Below are 17,592 nucleotides of genomic sequence, written 5' to 3' on the forward strand. Positions count from 1 at the left end.
TTTCATTACAATCGTCTTGATAAAAGATAAGGTGGAACCCTACACCCGTACACCATTGACATATCCCAAGTGAGAGACTTTACATCATTTCTTCTAGTGAGGTCTCCGTTGTCTCTTTTGCCACAATACTCTATGAGCACCCAAAGTCCGTTAAAAAAGATCATAAAAGAGCTGGTGGCAGGAAAGGATAAGCTTCTGCTGGAAACAGAGAAAGATCCACAAAACGGCAATGTGAAGCTGGAGGAAGACGGCGATCATGCGCTCCTTTCAGATCCAGAGGATTACTTGGAGGAGAATGAATCTTTAGACATGAACTTGACCCGTGGCAACCAAAAGGTATGGCTCGTGAAGTTACCTCGGTACTTGGCGGAGAGGTGGACAAATCCTGCCAATTTGAACGGGCAGCAGTTGGGCCAAGTGAAAATTAGACAGAACAACAAGCCCGTCAACGGCAAAAAGAAGCTAGAAGTTAAGCTTGTATTAAACGACTCTCCTGAAACAGAAGATATCCCCCACGAATACGACTTGTCCATTCTTAACACCCAAGTTCACAACTCATATGTGTTTAGCGAAGAAAACTTGAAAAGATTTAAACAGGAGGTGACAGAAATAGGCGATATGCCCGACCAACCCGAATTACCCGAATTAGACAAGAACGAGTCTCCTAGAAGACCGAACAAGTTCTTCCGTGTGCAGAAAAACGGCCCCGATGGCGAAAAGAAGTACATTCCATTCGTTAAAACCATCCCAAAGAAAACCAATTTGGTCGGCAAAATCGTCCACGACTGCCAAATCGTGCCCCTGAAGAACGATTCGAGATACGCACAGATGTTGTTGAAGCGCCAGAATATGCCATTGACGCAAGAACGACCTAAGGTGACGTTTTTGAATGAGATTCCGGGAGTGGTACAGTCTCAAGCAGGCCCCTCTCTTACAGGTAAGAGCACGTCACTTTTCCTCAAGTCAACAACTGGCCCAAAGAGCAAGACAGAGGGTCGTGCTATCAGAATGCCCAAGAAAGATTTATTGGATTTGCTTTTCAGGCTTTTCGAGGAGTATGAATATTGGTCTATGAAAGGGTTGAAGGAACGAACCAGACAACCAGAAACATACTTGAAGGAATCATTAGAGTCAATTGCGAACCTTAACAAAAAGGGTCCTTACACGTCCAAGTATAACTTGAAGCCAGAATATAAAAGATTGAGAGACGCAGAAAGAGCCGCTCGTCTCGGAGCAGTGGTTGGGGATGATGGTAATGACGAAGACAATAAAGATGAAGATGACGACATTGAAATGGAGGATGTCATTTGAGCTCATTGCGGTTGAGCTGGGAATCACATAGTTTAATCGGAACATAATATACGGTATTGACCCAGCAAGGTTACCTTTTCAATATGAGGTAGCGAACGTAGAGTACGCATACTACTATAACATTATGTGCTCTACTGATGCTGAACATTGAACAGCGGGAACCAGCACACCAAGACATAAACCTCAACATCTGAAGAATACATTTGAAATTGAGTGGTTCATTGAAAATAAGCAGAGGTTGGTACTAGATACTTTAACAACCTCGTGGCGTACTCCTTTTAGTAGATCCAAAACGCACATGTTAAAGGAGAATATAGCAGATATCAATAGTGCAACAATGAATTGTCACATGTTTGATTGATTCCGGATATAAGCTTCTCACATGTACATCCAAAGATTAGTGCCATCTACATCTGAGCCATATGGCTCGTCCCTTCTATTTCAGCCGTTTATTAAGGTTTGCGTAGCATTAAACTTACAAGTTCTTGATTTCCAAGGTTGGTGGCAAGGATTGTTGCAACTTCTTGGCCTTAGTAGCGTCGTTGACAACCAAGGTGTATTGGTATCTAGAACCTCTGACCTTGAACTTGGTTTGCTTGAATGGCTTACCGTTAGCGTTAAGCTTCTTGTTAACCTTGACGACAGCAGACTTGATGTCAGCTCTTCTAGCCAATTCGACGAATTCCTTAATGTCCTTGATCTCTCTCTGAAAAGTTAGTATAGGGTCCATGAAGGGGCAGTGATTGGTGGAGTGGGGAAATCTTTAAAAAAATAGGCAATAAATTCAGCTCTTAAAGCTACCAAATAAAAGGCAATAACAACGGCCAAGAAATCCGTCACTCATTTTAACAACGCCCGCCAACTTTTGAATATGCGGTACATACAGCCATCTTTTCTTAGTACGGTAGTATCAAAAGAGAAGAAACTCACCAAAATGTTCGCTTCAGAGTGCGAATTTTTCGCGCGAGAACCACCTGCACACAGCGTAAAGGACCGGTACCGATGAGGGAGGAAAAAAGGGCAATAGCCCTATGTGCCTGCACGTGATAAGTTCAAATAGCTCTGTTCGCTGTAATTGAGCAAGCGTTTGACGGCAATGATCCAAAGTCGGGTCCTTTCATTCTGCATGATGTTGGCAACAGAATCCTTGTTGTCACCTGTAATTTTTGCATCAGCACTTCGTGCATGAATACCCACATCTCGCACCCCAATGGGCCATGCGACATTGCCTATACTGAGCTTCATGTATGCTTCGTTAGCCTTCGTAAAGTTTTCTGTTTGGATATAATAGACTATTGTGCATAGAGACACCAACATATCTCGTTTAAGTTTGCCACTGCGGAGCTTGTACATGAGTTTGACCAAGTCCCGTTTAGTTTCAGTTAGTAGAGATTCGGGGAACTTCTCCGACGGCGCTGACTCCCAGTTTCTCACAATCTGCTTGATGAACTTGCGAACTTGCATAGCTAGACGCGTGCTGCTATCTTTCTCTGAAATGGATCCGATGTCTTCGAGATGAATCGTCACATCCACGTCGTTCTCCATATCCAAGTAAGCTTTGTACCGGGCGTTTTTCTTTTCGTGGCGCACCAAGATCTCAAGCTTATGGAGCTGCTCTGCTTTAGAAAGATCCTCATCTGGTGCTTGCTCTAAAGATTGAAGCGATTGCTGAAGTTTATCATCCGGTACCGACGCAAGAAATTGGTCTTCTACCGATGGAGCTTCAGATGCGGAGGGAACATTTTGCTTAGTCTTTTTTGAGGCAGGTGTGGGCTGAGACGTCTTCCGTTTACGCTCTATTTCTTTCAGAAGTAGCTTCCCAAAGTTCATGGCGCTGATGTATGAGTAAGAAAGAATTCGATTAGTCTGGGGTAAACACCCGTACCACCATAGATGATGGGAAACGACAGACACTTTGCAAAAAAAGATAACGATGAAAGAGGATAGGAGCTACGGCTATGTGAAAGGTTTTCTGGTTTAGACGCTCAATAGGCTAAATTTAAAGGGAAGTTGGTAGATTTGGCCCTGATAGAATTCGCACTCCTCCTAAGCGGATGTATACATCAGACGTTTCACTTTAGTTGTGTAGAACAGTTTTAACTGTATCAATGCTCACACGGAACCAATTTTCCTACCGAATCAGTTATTTTAAATATATGTAACATGACCGAAGGAGATGTAAAAGTAGTAAGTGTTCCGTTTTTTTTTTTTTTTTTTGACGTGTTTTCCAATGAATACTTCCCTTGAATAACAATAAAAGGCTATTTGCAAAAGGGACGCAGATTTCTTGTGAAGAAATTGTCATTTAGCATTCTTGATTATGCTTAATATACGCTGAAGCATGTTTATAGGCGTATAAAGTTTGCACTCAAACATCAAATTGTCGAAGTCCGTACTTTTCGAAATCGTAGCTTCGGTCCTTCTATAATGGCACCGAAATCTTCTTCTCGCCCCAAAACAAATCAAAAGATGAATCTTGTTTGTTTCTCGTCAGAAGATATTTAACTGTTTCATGCCGATCAAAAGTATCTCATGCAATCCGGATAACAGAGGTACCACCCAACACCTAACAGGCGAGCGCGATACATGACAAAATCAGCTAGCAATCTTTTGAATCCCAAAGGAAGCGATCAGACACTGTCAAGGATTGCCAACACCTATTCACCAATCAAAGGGCACAAAGAGGCCAAGGCAAATAATACGAATAAAGATACGTGAAGCTAAAACAAGAAGGGCGTATCACGAAAAGGAAAACTAAGCGCTATCCTGATACAACTACAAGAGCACGGATCACAAAAGGACAAGTGGAGGAGATTGATTCTTCACACACAAGAAAACGCATTTGCCTAAAGAAGTTTGAACCCAAGTGTGATTGACGAAAGTTCTTGTCTAGTGTTAGTGTCACCAAGATCCAAGTTCCATAACGATATCCTAGTTTTACAGTGGTGGTCTAAGTAGTTATCTTTCCTACATTCAACCCGTACAAACCCAGTTGAACTCGTTTGTTTCAATTTCTAATCAACCTAATCCTGTTTCAGCTTGCAGTTTTACACTGATAATACCACTGGTAGCGTGATGGATGAATACGACGTACAAGAACCCAGCGAGCCGCTTCGTGCCGAGTTTGCGCCTGACTCAGAGGCAAAAGTGCAGCCACAGACTCTGCCATTGCTCTCTTCGACGCCACCTGCGGTCGCAAAAGCGTTGGTAAAGGCTTACCCATACTTACTCATAGTCAACAAGACATTGCAAGTAGCCACATGGACCAATGACAACACCTGGCTCAATGTGGCAGCTATGGGCGTTTACGCCTTAGTTGTGTTGCATTTCGAAACGTTGGTCACCTGGCTGGGCCATTTCCTTTTGGTGCTTGTGCTAGTTCTGTACGCTGTTCTTAATCAGCGTATATCTGACGAAGCAGCACGCCGTCCCACTTTGGACGATGTGGTGCATGCTCTTACCACTACATGTGTTCATGCAGACATGGTGCTTAGCCCGGTGACGCTGATGGCGCTCACTTCTTACGACATCAAACGACTCATATTCACCACTGTTTTCCTCACGCCTGTATACTTAGCCGTAACAGTGTTCTTGGTGGCTCCACGTACCATTGTACTTGTGGTTGGCCTCTACGCCATGTCGTATCATCTGGCCCACATGCGCATTGCCCGCCGTCTTTTATGGCTGCTTCGGTTTACTAGGGTCTTGTTCTTCTACTTGACAGGTCTTGACTTATCCCGTGCACGCAATAGCACACTCTTTGCTGCAGCATTCGCCAAGGTACAGAAGGCTACGGGCCCTGTTTCGGATCTAGCAAAGCCCGTGCGGTTCACTTACGTGATATATGAGAACCAGCGCCGCTGGATCGGCATTGGCTGGACCGCCAACTTGCTCACGTATGAGCGGGCACCTTGGACAGACGAATTCTTGAATGAGCTGTCTTCAATCGATTCGTTTGAGTTACCCAATGCAGACCTGTCATTTTCCCTGCAACACCAACAGTACGTGCTGCAGCATCCAGAAATTACAGGTGCTCGCTGGCGCTGGGTCGACAAGACTTGGCGTTTGGATTTGACCAACGACGGTGCTATTGCACTCCCTTCTGGAAAACGTCTGAAGACAACTGCCAATCCAAACTCGGATGAGGGATTCATCTACTACGACAATGTGTGGAAGAAACCTAGTACGGAAGACCTGTACTCCAAGTATACTAGGCGGCGCCGGTGGATTCGTACTGCTGAGTTGGTCTTCGAGCTGGATGCTAAGCCAGACACGCCTCGCCGCAAGAGCTTGCGTTTTGCTGACCCAGAGTCTGATGACTCGGATCTCGACACTAAGAAAAATGAGTAGAAGAATCGTAAGTACAAGAAGTACATAGCAGTTGATTAATAGGGTAGACATGCCATTTGTAAGCTGGAGCATATCTATTTGTGGCAGTTCATTTGCTTAGGAAAAGACCAGCGATTTGCACAATTAGATCACCAGACTGGAAGCTCCAACTGACCAAAGAATGCAAGTGATTTAGTTTAGAAAAGTAAAGATGCCTAGAGTATCTCTAATAATCCTTTTACATTTTCTATTTTTAATTCTCCTGTTGAACTTATTCGCCTCGAGACATGGCATTTTAAGTATTCAAGAGAAACGATTCGGATTGGTGCTTAAGCCAATGGGCATTGGTCGACAGATCAGACGAATCATGCACTACCTCTAATTAATTTCCCTATATATGCTATTATAAAATGGAGATGATGTTTTATTTCGGACAAGTTCAAACGCTCACATGGCCGACACCATCGAAGTACCATCTTGAAACCGAGTTCGAAATACACGATTGGCATTCGTGAACATGCCTTCTTTCAAAGAAACGACAATAAATTGTGACCCTTTAAATCTTGTCTTGATCAAATGGCCAATATTTTGCGTGTGAGACAAGTCCAAAGCTGCATCTACCTCGTCCAAAATGTACATGGGTGCTGGTTTGAATTGAAGTAACGCCATAATCAACGACAATGCAATCAAAGAACGTTGACCGCCCGATAATTCAACTAAACTTTGTTTCCACACAGGTCCCAACTTTACCTTGACTTCAAGACCTCGAGTAACATCCATTGGGTTGGAAGGGACCAACTTAGCATACGATCCAGGGAGAAGATCGGCGAAAATGTCACCAAAGTCGTCAGATACTTTTTGGTATGTGGTATTAAGCGTGTCACGTTTGTAGCCGTTTAATTTTTCAATGGTGTTTTCTATCTTCGATTTGTCCTTCTCAATTGTTTTGATCATATGCTTTAATGAAGCTTCTTTCTTCTCCACATTATCAATCATGCTCATAATATTGGGGTTTACTTTACGTTTCATGTGTTGAAACCGCTCACTAAGTACAGCTGCTTGGCTCTCGTAATCTTCGATGTTAATATCAGGATACTGCTGAATAATGCTATTGGTAACATTTTCGTCAGTGAGCCATTCATTTTCTTTGATCAAGCTATCAAGCTTAGTTTTCAACGCAGTTGTATTGTGACTTGCTTTCTCCAAGTCGTGATTTAGTTTTTGGATCGAAAGTCGCGCTTGGTTAAGTTCTTCATTCTTTGTTGCCAAAAGGTTTGTCACCTCATTGATCTCTTCATTAAAACCAAGCATCTTGGTCCTTTCATCTTCCAATTGTGTATGAAGGACCTCTAGCTCCTCATTGTGCCTAGAAATCTGGCTATCAGTCGTTTCAATTGTTTGTTCTGCTTCCTGCAATACCACTTCTGTCGCTTCAATTGCTTCTTTAAGCGCCTGTATATCCGTCTTCTGTTGTTCAATTTCAATTTGGAGAGACTGGTATTTTTCCTTGTGGTTAGAGACCTCTGCTTCTTGATGCGAGAGCTTTTTCTTCAATTCTTTCAATTCACCTTCCAACTCCTTCAATTTCAAACCTTTATCTTGATTGAACTCCTTGATGTCATTTTCAATGCTTGAAATTTGATCCTCCAAACTGACACATGCTGTTTTCTCAATTTCGATTTTCGCGTTGAGATGTTCTATCTCTTTCATGTTGGACTCGCTCTCCTTGATGATCATCGATGAAGGATTATTGGCCAATTTACGCTGAAGAAGCGACAACTCATGTTTACTGAGATTAAGTTCATTCTGCAACGCCTTTGTCTCATGGCCCAATTTTTCAAGACGGTTCAACTCATGATGAATTTGGGAAAGTTTAGCCTCAAGGTCCTTAATCAGGGCAACGAGTCTATTGTATTTTTGCATGGTAAGCAAAATAGAGGACCCCTGTTTACGAGAACCGCCTGATAGGTTCCCTTCTGGATCATAAATGTCACCATCCAAAGTGATGGAGCGTGCTCTAATTTTCGGATCAAATGTCACAGCCTTGGCAGTATTTGGGTCCATGCAAATAAAAGTTGAACCAAAAATATACGTCATGGCTTTGCTCAATTCATTCTCAAAGTCAATCAAATTGAGTGCAAGTTCCACTTTTTCCGGGCATTTCTCTTTGGCATATGTAACAATATTCGGCGGTAGCGATCTGGCAGATATCTTATCCAATGGAATAATTGTCACTCTTCGCTTTAATTGGCCACGCTCTAAAAGTGCTGAAGCCGCACTCACACTATCAACAATCACGTTATAAAGCCTTCCTCCAGCGCAAACCTGAAGCGCTAATGCTTTATCATTATGCGCGCTATTGAGATTGAACAATTGAATTGCGACACCCCTGACAGAAGATTCATTGAAATCCGGATATGGTTTTGTATAGTTGAACTCAATATTACCTACCTCTCTTCGGAGATGATTTAGTTGATTGTGGTATTCTTCCACTTGTTTGCGTATCATGCTTTCCTGATCGCGCAAAGCTGTGTATGCCTTAAAGTCGTACCCGTAGGCTTTAAATTTCTCTTCTTTGGCAGCAATCTCTTTCTCATATGTCTCGATTTCCTGGAGTATAGACAGGTTCTCTTCTTTCGCTTTCTGAAGGCGTGTAGTATCATTTTGTAATTTATCATTTAGGTGTCCAATCTTTAACACTGACTGTTTGATAAAGTTTTGTTTTTTGTTTAATTCTTCCTTCGCTTGTTTCAACTGCGAAAGGTAGCCCCCATCAGTGCTTCCTTTCGCCGATACTCCAGTAGACAAAGTAGACAAAAGCTCTTCCTTTTTGTTGTATTCTTCCTTCAACTGGGCAAGTTTGGATGTACGCTCATTGTGATCTTCTTCAAAGGTGAAAAAGGTGCTGGAATTGCTCGAGAGTTGATTCTCCAAATCAGAAAGTTGTTTTCGAAGGTTTTCTAACTTTGATGACTCTTCCTTTACCGTTTGCATAGTCAAGTCACGAGATGTTGTAAGACGGGTAATTTCGTGTGATAGAGACGTTTCTGACTTTTCCAAGGCTTCGATTTTGCCACCCTTCGAGAGGTCATTCTCTTTTTGTTTCTTGACCTGCTCTAAATCTGCATTAAGATTTTTGATCTCATCAGTTAGGCGATCTATTTGTGAAGTCAAAGATGACATGATGGATTCGTGCTCCAGACGCAAAGTAGAATAATGGTGGAACTTTTTCGAGTACATCACATAGTTATGACTTGCAATGATCCGATTGAGCTTCTCCAAGTCAGTTTGTACTTTTTGGAACTCCAAAAACGTACGTTTCTCCGACCGGAAACGTTCCAACTTTGGCTCGATTTCCTCGTGAAGCAAGTTACGGATTTCAACCAACTTGGCTTCCTTTTTGGCCATGGTTTTTTGAGCCTTGTCCTTTCTATCTTCGAAAGTACGCGTTCCGGCGGCTTCTTCAATGAGGGCCAAGATTTCAGAAGGTTTCATGTTCAAGACCTTTGTGATTTTGCCCTGCATGATCAAAAAGTTTGGATTGTTGATGTTGAGTTGAACCGACTGGAATAAGTTAAGCACTGTCTGTTGTTGAGCCTTGTGCCCATTGACCAAATACTTAGAGGTGCCACCTAAGATGATCTGACGCGTGACACTTATTTTGGCAGAGTTTTCAAAGCCTATAGGTGACTTGGCCTTATCGGAATTATCAAATACTATGGTGACACTAGCTTTCGTTACACCTGCTTGGCCTCTTTTGTAAATCAAATCTTGCAAATTGGAAGCCCGAACTGTCGACATGGAGGCGATTCCCAATACAAAGCATATGGCGTCAAGAATGTTGGATTTTCCCGATCCGTTGAGTCCAGTAATGGCATTAAACTGTGGATCCCAGCCTGTCACCACAGTACGAGTGGCATAGGACTTGAATCCATCAATGATAAGCTCCTCGACCTTCATTTCTGGAACGTACTAAGAAACACTAGTTTGGGTTCTGCAGACATTGTGGATAAACAAAGTTGTTGTGTGCAGAACAATAATAACAGGATTAGAAGCAGCGAAGGAATTGAGTGTATAATGATTTGACAATCAATACGGAATACAACAAACCTGATTGAAAAATTACCAACACCAGAACCTCAATAATAAGCAAGATAGGTAAACATTGGATGTCGACGCAAAATCTTGTACGAGTCACAAATGTTGCCCTAGTTTGATTCTACTGATGTAACTTTGTAGCGCATTTTCCAGACTGTATGTCCACAGGGAAAAAAATTAGGACGGACCTGGGCGGACATGCTTTTAACAAAAAAATGGTGCCAGACTTAACATTAAACATAAGCCAACGGACTCACAGATAAGCAAGTTACATTAAAAGGAGTGGAAAGAAAGCAAAAGGAAACATGAAAAAAATTCTACGCTAGCCAGCAGGCAATCAGCCGAACTTCACCAATCTTGTGAGTCGGAACATTTCGAGCCTATGCACAATTTCCAAATCAGTCGAAATGCATAGGAAAGAAGATCGCGGACCGTTGGCGTCTCAAATGAAATTTATCCTGCAGACAGAACCAGTATTTCAGTTTAGGGGTTGAGGGTCTGACAGTCCCAAGGTATCCCACATCTCAAATCATGGCCACGTACCCTCTTCCCGACCTAAAGGGCTGCTTTGCGCTCCGCAACTATAAAAATTCAAAATACACGCCGGACATTTATGCCAGATGTACGGGTCTCTGTATACAACGTAGGTTCAGGGCTGAAACCAAAACACTGGTCAAATATAGATCTAGCCCCTATGCATATCATAAACAGATTGCAAACCGGAAAAAGGAAAAAAGATTAAATCTAAAGGACCTTTTCCTCTCGAGCCCGACAGAAGATTCCGCTTCCTCCGCTTCCTGCTTCTTGCCCCTAATTAAAGAACCCAGAAAGTGAATCTTCTGGAGTGCACACAAGTCGGGCGCCGCACTGAGCCCAAGACAATTTCTCTCAACTCTTTTACTTTATACTGCTCAGATTCATCTTCTACCACAGCAGGGAGAAATCGTTGCAAAAAAAAAGCCTTCCCGCCGCTCCACTGCAACTCTCGTGGACGTGCTTCCATCGCCCCCTCCTGAGCCGCGTGTTTCTATTCTCTTTTCCACGTACCCGTTGTCTTTTTTTCCTACTCGCCAATGGCGCAAATCATCCAAATGACGCCGTACGACTACAGCTCGGAAAAAGATGTTCTGCGGGGTTTTCTGTTAAGTGCGGCATTGCACCGACTAGATCTCACCGCGTCATGGGCTCGTCACCGGGCAAAACTCGTCTTGGTGGCTGTTTTTCTATTCGTATTGGCGGCTTTCCAATTTTTGGTGCCTCGAGGAGGGTTGTATACCCCTGACTTCGGCCGCGTTCCGTCAGTGCAATACTTTGATTTGCAGCATTACACGGGGCTGCCCGACGGCTGGCAACGCGATGAGCGTGTGCTCTTCTGCGTTCCCTTGAGAGACGCTGCTGCGCACTTACCCATGTTCTTTGGCCACATGAAGAACATGACTTATCCGCACAACTTAATTGATTTGGCGTTCCTTGTCAGTGACTCGAGCGATGATACCATGGGCGAACTAAAGAGACACTTGAACGAAGTGCAAAACGACCCAGACACCAGCATGCGTTTTGGCGAAATCGAAATCTTCGAAAAGGACTTTGGCCAGGTTATTGGTCAGTCCTTCAGTGATAGACACGGGTTTGCCGCCCAAGGTCCCCGTCGTAAGTTGATGGCACGTGCCCGTAATTGGCTTTGGACCGTGGCAGTGAAACCCTACCACTCTTATGTCTATTGGCGTGATATTGATGTGGAAACTGTGCCTCCAACTATTTTAGAAGATTTGATGCACCATGACAAAGATGTGATTGTGCCAAATGTTTGGAGACCGTTACCAGACTGGTTGGGAAACCAACAACCGTACGACTTGAACTCGTGGCAGGAATCTGACGGAGGTTTGCAGCTAGCAGACACTTTGGACGAGGACGCATGCATTGTCGAAGGTTACGTCGAATACCAAACCTGGAGACCGCACTTGGCGTACTTACGTGATCCATATGGAGATCCAGAGGTGGAAATGGACTTGGATGGCATTGGTGGTGTTTCCATCTTGACAAAGGCGCGTGTTTTCCGCACGGGCTCACACTTCCCAGCATTTTCCTTTGAAAAGCACGCCGAAACAGAGGCGTTCGGCAAATTGAGTAAGCGCATGGGCTATTCCGTGGTCGGCTTACCTCATTATGTCATCTGGCACATTTACGAACCTTCTTCTGATGACTTGAAACACATGGAGTGGATGGCATTGGAAGAGGTTCGTCAAGAAGAGCAAGCTAAAATCATGAAGGTTTACGACAAGGTCTGGGATAAAGGCTTTGCCGACAGGCAGCGCAACTGGGAACAAGAACGTAATGACATTTTGAAAAACACCGATCTTGACCGCCACATTGTGGTTGACTGGTCAGGAGAGGATGACTTGTACATTGATGATGGCGATGGAAAACAGCTAGCTGATTTCAAGCCATAGACAAATTACTTACCGTTGTTCTTCCCTTTTCAGTTTTTTTGCGCCGGTCCTGTTTCTCTAGCCTTTATTTTGTCTTGTCTCAAGTGTGAAGTTCTAGACCGCCGCTCACAGATTGAGCCCCTTGATTACTTTCGTGCCGTAAGCCGTGGCTTGTTCATGCTTATAGCATTCTTCTTGAAGAGCTGGCATCTTGTCAATATTCTGTCTTAGAATTTTGGCCATGCCACTCTGGAGTCTGTCTGACTTTCAAAATCCTGACCTTTACGCGGTGTGGTGCCGCTGGATTTCGTTCCTTTTGTCCCTCTTTCCTCCAGCCAAGCACCATTCCGAGTCTCAGCATCTGCCTTTCTGCAGCTTAGTAATATAATATACCACGAGTATTCTCATGATTGTAAGTTCGACAGTAAACTTGATGTACAGCATCGTCTGTGTGATTATGCACTCTCGGCCAACACGGCTCAGTGCTCGAACCTCCTTTCATTCCTTTGGAGGAAAAATAGTAACAAGCTCGTAATCTGCGATTCTCAGAGTCAAACAGAACTCCATGTCATTTATTCTTTCCAGAAGTGAGAGGTTATATAGGTGAGCTTGGGTAAGGAAATGTACGGTTCAAAATGAAGGGCTGTCGATTCCTGTTGGAGAAGACGTTTCAAAATCACACCGATAGAAGTATGAAAAGTCTGAACCGTTCGATGGCCTTTGATTTATGTTCTGTGAATATTGTTTGGGTCAAGTTGACTGCGAAATCAACCTTTACTTTATCGACTCTATTGCACGTAAAAACCAGACTTAAAAACCAGACTAACACGAAAATTAGTAGATTGTGGTAAAGGTTTGGTGGAGTGGTCACAGAAAGAATTTGTTAACACCCATCCTTAGTAGAGGTACTACATATCTATTGCAAGAGACATGATAGTAGAGACATGCATGAAACGGAATTACCCGATAGAGACATAATTAGTGGAGACATCGTAAAAATTGAACACGTGAATAATTACGGCATACATGATTGACTCGGCCGGTAAAATGTAACGTCCCAGACCGTCCCAAGCTTAAACTTGCATAGTCCAACCCCCCATCATCCAACTACAGCACAAAAGCACTCATGTCAGACGTAAAATGAATCCGTTCGGACGAGAGTGCGAAGACTGAAGCATGGCCCATTATGTCGCGAGAATGTCGGACACAAAACTACACACATTCCGCCGGCCAAAGCCCCGCCATTTAGACCAAGGCTACTAGTGCCGTGCCAACAAACTGATAAGAACAATGGGCCCAGCTCCAATAGCAACCAGCGTCGCACCAACTCCATGCATTCTGCGACATTGTTTCACCAGTAAATGGAGTGCACGCGCGCGCACAGTAGAACGACACCTTTTTAGTAGTACCCATCATTTTCCGTTTCCATAGCCTGGCCTCTGATCCCAGCCCTTTCCACTCCTTCGCTGTGCCAATTGCTTGCCGCCTGGCTACTGAATTCACATCCACATCGTCCGCAGTGCAGGACCGCCTGGCTCTCCGAGACAAACCCACTTTTCTTCTCATCTTCCGCTGAGATCACAGACTCCCGCTGACGGATCTCCGCTTGACCAACCCAGGCAACCCATCTTTCACTACTTCGCCTGATCCCGGTTTCTCTGAAGAAAGACAAAGACAAACCTGGTTTTCGTCTTCTGCATCGACCCCTCAAACCCCACGGGAGACGCGCCACTTGAAATCTAGATCCCTATCGGATTGTGCCGCTTGACCGCAGAAGAACTTATCTTGATTCCATCTTTTATTGGCTGCTTTCTGTCAATCTCGTGGTATTTGATTAGTCCTTTTCTAGCCGCTTACTACACCCAACTGATTCTCGTCGATTTACTTCGTTTTTGGCACCTGTCACTGTCCAGTTTCATCCAATTTCAATCTACAGGCCCCATTTATCTGAGCTCTCGCCGCTATGTCTGAGGATCAAGCTTGTAAAAAATGTGGCTTGGAGATTGTCGGTGGCCACGCATACGAACTCGGCGATGATCGCTGGCACATTCAATGCTTCACATGTTCGAAATGCTCCAAATCATTGGGTTGCAACTCCAATTTCCTTGTCCTCGGCAACGGAAGCTTGATATGTCTGGAATGTTCATACAACTGCAAACAATGCGGTAAGAAAATTGATGACTTGGCCATTCTCACGGGTGACCAAGCTTACTGCTCGAGCTGTTTCCGTTGTCGAGTTTGTAAGCTGAAAATCGAGGACTTGCGCTATGCTCGGACTTCGAAAGGTTTGTTTTGTATGTCATGTCACGAACGCTTGATTGCAAAGAAGAAGAAGTACGATCTCAAGCGCCGTCAGATGGCTCAGCTTGAACTGCTGCTGCGTCCAGATTCACTGGACGTTTCCTTGAACAAACAGTTGCCACCTCATCCTGCTCTTCGTAAAGATGACACAGATGAAGATAAATCCAGTGAAACTTCAAAAGATGGACCATACCTCGAGCCTAGAGACTTTCTTGCGAGAGACATCTCGAATATATCCAACATTTCCAATCTTTCAAATCTATCAAACCTTACAAACCTCACGAATCTAACAAAGACGTCTACACCTGCCAAAGATGCTATCTCTAAAGAAACGCCTTCAAGAGATGCCATCTCGCGTAACGCTGTCTCAAGGGATGGGCTTTCGAGGGATGTTTCCCGTGAAAGCCTCCTTTCGCGTGATACAAGGGCCACATCAAGAGACGCTAGCCCCGATGTGGCTAGAATTGGTGTGCGTGACATAGAAGTTGGAGAGGAAAAGGAACCTCCGTTTACTGGAAAGGTTCCAAGCCCTGTCGCTGGACCTTCTGATCATTATGAAAACAACAAGCTCGGAGAGAATAAAGTAGCTGAACACAAAGGGGTCGATACGAAAACAGATGATCCTGCGAAAACTCCAGTCCAGGCCTCAACGTCAAACTTCACAGGCTCCCTTGATCCTGCGGCAATGGCCAGTGACATTGAAGAGGTCAACGACTCCGAAGATGAATTGAAACTCCGGCGCGTGCGCGAACGCTTAGAACGCCGCTTCTCACGGCTGCAACATAAACACGACTCAGGCGCTATCTTGGACCTCATCGGTTCCTTCAGCGGGCCCAACACGCCGAATCTGGACAGCCCGCTGCCTCGCTTGGGCGACCCACCACGCTTAGACTCTCCTCACAAGAACTTTTTGTTATTATCTCCTGGCCAGTACCATGATAATGGGTTCCACGCAGCAGAACTCTCAAGTGCCGGCTTTTCTGCTGAACTGAGCCGTCCGTCCGCAGAAGATCTGGGTCGGTCGGTGGAAGACGGCCGTCGTGAGGATCTGGGTCGCAGATCCACTGCATCGTCACCCATGGCTCGTGCCAACAGACAGGCGCGTGTGGTTGAGCCAGATACCTCGAACTTTGATGCCAACACTAGCCGAGACACCAACATCGACACTAACACAAGTCGCGACAGTCGTGACAATGGGCTTACCGGTCGTGAATTAGGTTCAAGCCGCGATATCGATACGAGCGGCAATGGTTCTCAACTTGGCGGGTACTCTAACTTCAGCACGATCGACTCCCACATGGGCAACCCTGACGCCAGTCTCGACAGTATCACGCAAGACGAAATCCCATTGGGGACACCGCAACTCCGTACACCGCGCCACGCTGTATCACCGCCTCCTCGTATTGCATTGCCGGATGTGCCAGATGTTGCAGATGAGCCGCGTGGCTTGGGGTTGGACTTGGGTCCGCGCACAGTGACCAACTTGGAAGCTACCATCTCCCGTGATGACGACCGTGGTGGTATTAAGCAGACTGTGCGGCGCAAGATGCTGATCAAGCACAAGCGCTCAATTTCTGGCGGACTGGGTGGACTCTCTAACAAGTTTGGCTTTTTCAAAAACAAAGACGAGGCGCGCCTGGACAAGGGCCACCTGCGGCACGTGTCGGAGGGTTCGGTGCACGGCCTGGCCTTTAGCACTCCTCCGTTACCTTTGAGTCTGCCTTATAAGGACAACTCGCGTGGAGACAGCGAGATGCACCGTACGGATCTCGAGATGCGGCTGGCCAAGCTCGAGATCTACCAACTCGAGAACTACAAGCAAAACTTGATTGCGGAGAACATGAAGTTGAACAGCGACAAGAACAAGTTATTTGAAGCGATAAAGACGCTCCAGAAGAAAATCGCTACTGAGACTCAGACTCATGAGCTGTTACTTCGCGATATCAATGAGATGGTAGCGGAGAAGAAAAGACTCTCAGAAGAAAACCGAATTCTCGCTGACGAGAACAGCTCCCTTGCTGACGAGAACAGTATGTCTCGCCGTTCAGATGTCACTCTGCGTGTGGAACTGCGTCGCTCTGATGTAGAGTCTCGCCGTTTTGACTTGGATTCGCGGTTTCTGGATAACGATGCGGCCACCTTGGATGCAGTTGCTGAAGATGGCGGTGAAACTCAGCGTGCTACACGGCTCCGGTTTTGGCGTCGGCCGCGAATGACTCCTGGAGACAGTTCTTCCCCTGCATTAGCGCCTTCACCATCAAGCCTGAAAATGAGCACGTCTGTGTCTTCGAACACCATCCAGAGCGGCAACGAAGAGTCTGGAGCGCGGAAAGCGCTCAACACGATCATCAGTAAGTCACGACTGACCACAGTCCTCGATGCCATTGCCAATGGAAGCAGTGGGCCTGAGGTGCCACTTTTCTCATCCACCATACAAAGGCGTGCCATTTACGAAAACGAAAAGGTGCCGCTTATAGTGTCAAAATGCATTGAAGAGGTTGAAAAGCGTGGGTTGGATGTGGAGGGCATTTATCGTATATCTGGTGGAAACACAGCAATCACAGCCATTGAAAATGCTTTTGCTGCGCTTCCTGCCAGCTCTTCCCAAGATAAACGTCTGATGGCCCGCTTGCAAGAGGTTTTGGCTGGCGACATCAATGCTGTGACTAGCGCGTTAAAGCGCTACTTACGCAAATTGCCTGATCCGTTGATTCCCTATAACTTGTACGATGGCTACATTCTGGTAGGTAAAAGCACCAGCGATATAAACGAGCGGTGCAATGAGTTGTCGAGCCAAGTGGTCGCCCGCCTCCCTCCCGCCAACAGGCACGTATTGTACTTGGTGGCCAAGCACCTAGACTTAGTCAACTACTACAGTAGTGTCAACCGCATGAACTTCAAAAACTTGTCGGTAGTGTTTGCGCCGACTATTGCAAGAGACGTCACGGGCGAACGCGAGATGACAGACATGGGGCCGCGGAATGAGGCCACCGAATTGCTTTTCACCAACTTTGCGCAGGTGTTTGAAGCGCACGATCTATAATCCACGTCAAAATGACGTGTTTCATGACTCACTGCCCTACAAGTCTCATTGTGCTTCTTGTCTCATTATCTCCCTGTATCA

General features: G+C 45.3%; 7 protein-coding genes across 7 annotated transcripts; 4 read left to right on the plus strand and 3 right to left on the minus strand. All coding sequences in view use genetic code 12, as the record gives it.

Moving 5' to 3' along the window:
• Positions 1-132: 132 nt before the first annotated feature.
• FOB63_004754 (transcription factor IIF subunit) lies at positions 133-1,311 on the plus strand (the record flags this gene model as incomplete). The annotated part of the gene is made up of 1 exon (XM_002617594.1): positions 133-1,311. The coding sequence occupies one exon, from the start codon at positions 133-135 to the stop codon at positions 1,309-1,311; it is 1,179 nt and encodes a 392-aa protein (XP_002617640.1).
• A 475-nt stretch (positions 1,312-1,786) lies between these two features.
• RPL38 (60S ribosomal protein eL38) lies at positions 1,787-2,041 on the minus strand (the record flags this gene model as incomplete). The annotated part of the gene is made up of 1 exon (XM_002617593.1): positions 1,787-2,041. The coding sequence occupies one exon, from the start codon at positions 2,039-2,041 to the stop codon at positions 1,787-1,789; it is 255 nt and encodes an 84-aa protein (XP_002617639.1).
• Positions 2,042-2,340: 299 nt separating this feature from the next.
• Positions 2,341-3,141, minus strand: FOB63_004756 (mRNA splicing protein; the record flags this gene model as incomplete). The annotated part of the gene is made up of 1 exon (XM_002617592.1): positions 2,341-3,141. One exon carries the CDS (start codon positions 3,139-3,141, stop codon positions 2,341-2,343), a length of 801 nt encoding a protein of 266 aa, XP_002617638.1.
• Positions 3,142-4,386: 1,245 nt separating this feature from the next.
• Positions 4,387-5,661, plus strand: FOB63_004757 (peroxisome biogenesis protein; the record flags this gene model as incomplete). Its single annotated transcript, XM_002617591.1, has 1 exon — positions 4,387-5,661. One exon carries the CDS (start codon positions 4,387-4,389, stop codon positions 5,659-5,661), a length of 1,275 nt encoding a protein of 424 aa, XP_002617637.1.
• A 426-nt stretch (positions 5,662-6,087) lies between these two features.
• Positions 6,088-9,600, minus strand: SMC2 (condensin subunit; the record flags this gene model as incomplete). The annotated part of the gene is made up of 1 exon (XM_002617590.1): positions 6,088-9,600. The coding sequence occupies one exon, from the start codon at positions 9,598-9,600 to the stop codon at positions 6,088-6,090; it is 3,513 nt and encodes a 1,170-aa protein (XP_002617636.1).
• A 1,211-nt stretch (positions 9,601-10,811) lies between these two features.
• ANP1 (Anp1p) lies at positions 10,812-12,188 on the plus strand (the record flags this gene model as incomplete). Its single annotated transcript, XM_002617589.1, has 1 exon — positions 10,812-12,188. The coding sequence occupies one exon, from the start codon at positions 10,812-10,814 to the stop codon at positions 12,186-12,188; it is 1,377 nt and encodes a 458-aa protein (XP_002617635.1).
• Positions 12,189-14,130: 1,942 nt separating this feature from the next.
• Positions 14,131-17,511, plus strand: RGA2 (Rga2p; the record flags this gene model as incomplete). The annotated part of the gene is made up of 1 exon (XM_002617588.1): positions 14,131-17,511. One exon carries the CDS (start codon positions 14,131-14,133, stop codon positions 17,509-17,511), a length of 3,381 nt encoding a protein of 1,126 aa, XP_002617634.1.
• Between the last annotated feature and the right edge of the window lie 81 nt (positions 17,512-17,592).

The sequence above is a fragment of the Clavispora lusitaniae genome (assembly GCF_014636115.1).
Source record: "Clavispora lusitaniae strain FDAARGOS_655 chromosome Unknown tig00002663_pilon, whole genome shotgun sequence".
In the NCBI taxonomy this organism is placed as follows: domain Eukaryota; kingdom Fungi; phylum Ascomycota; class Pichiomycetes; order Serinales; family Metschnikowiaceae; genus Clavispora; species Clavispora lusitaniae.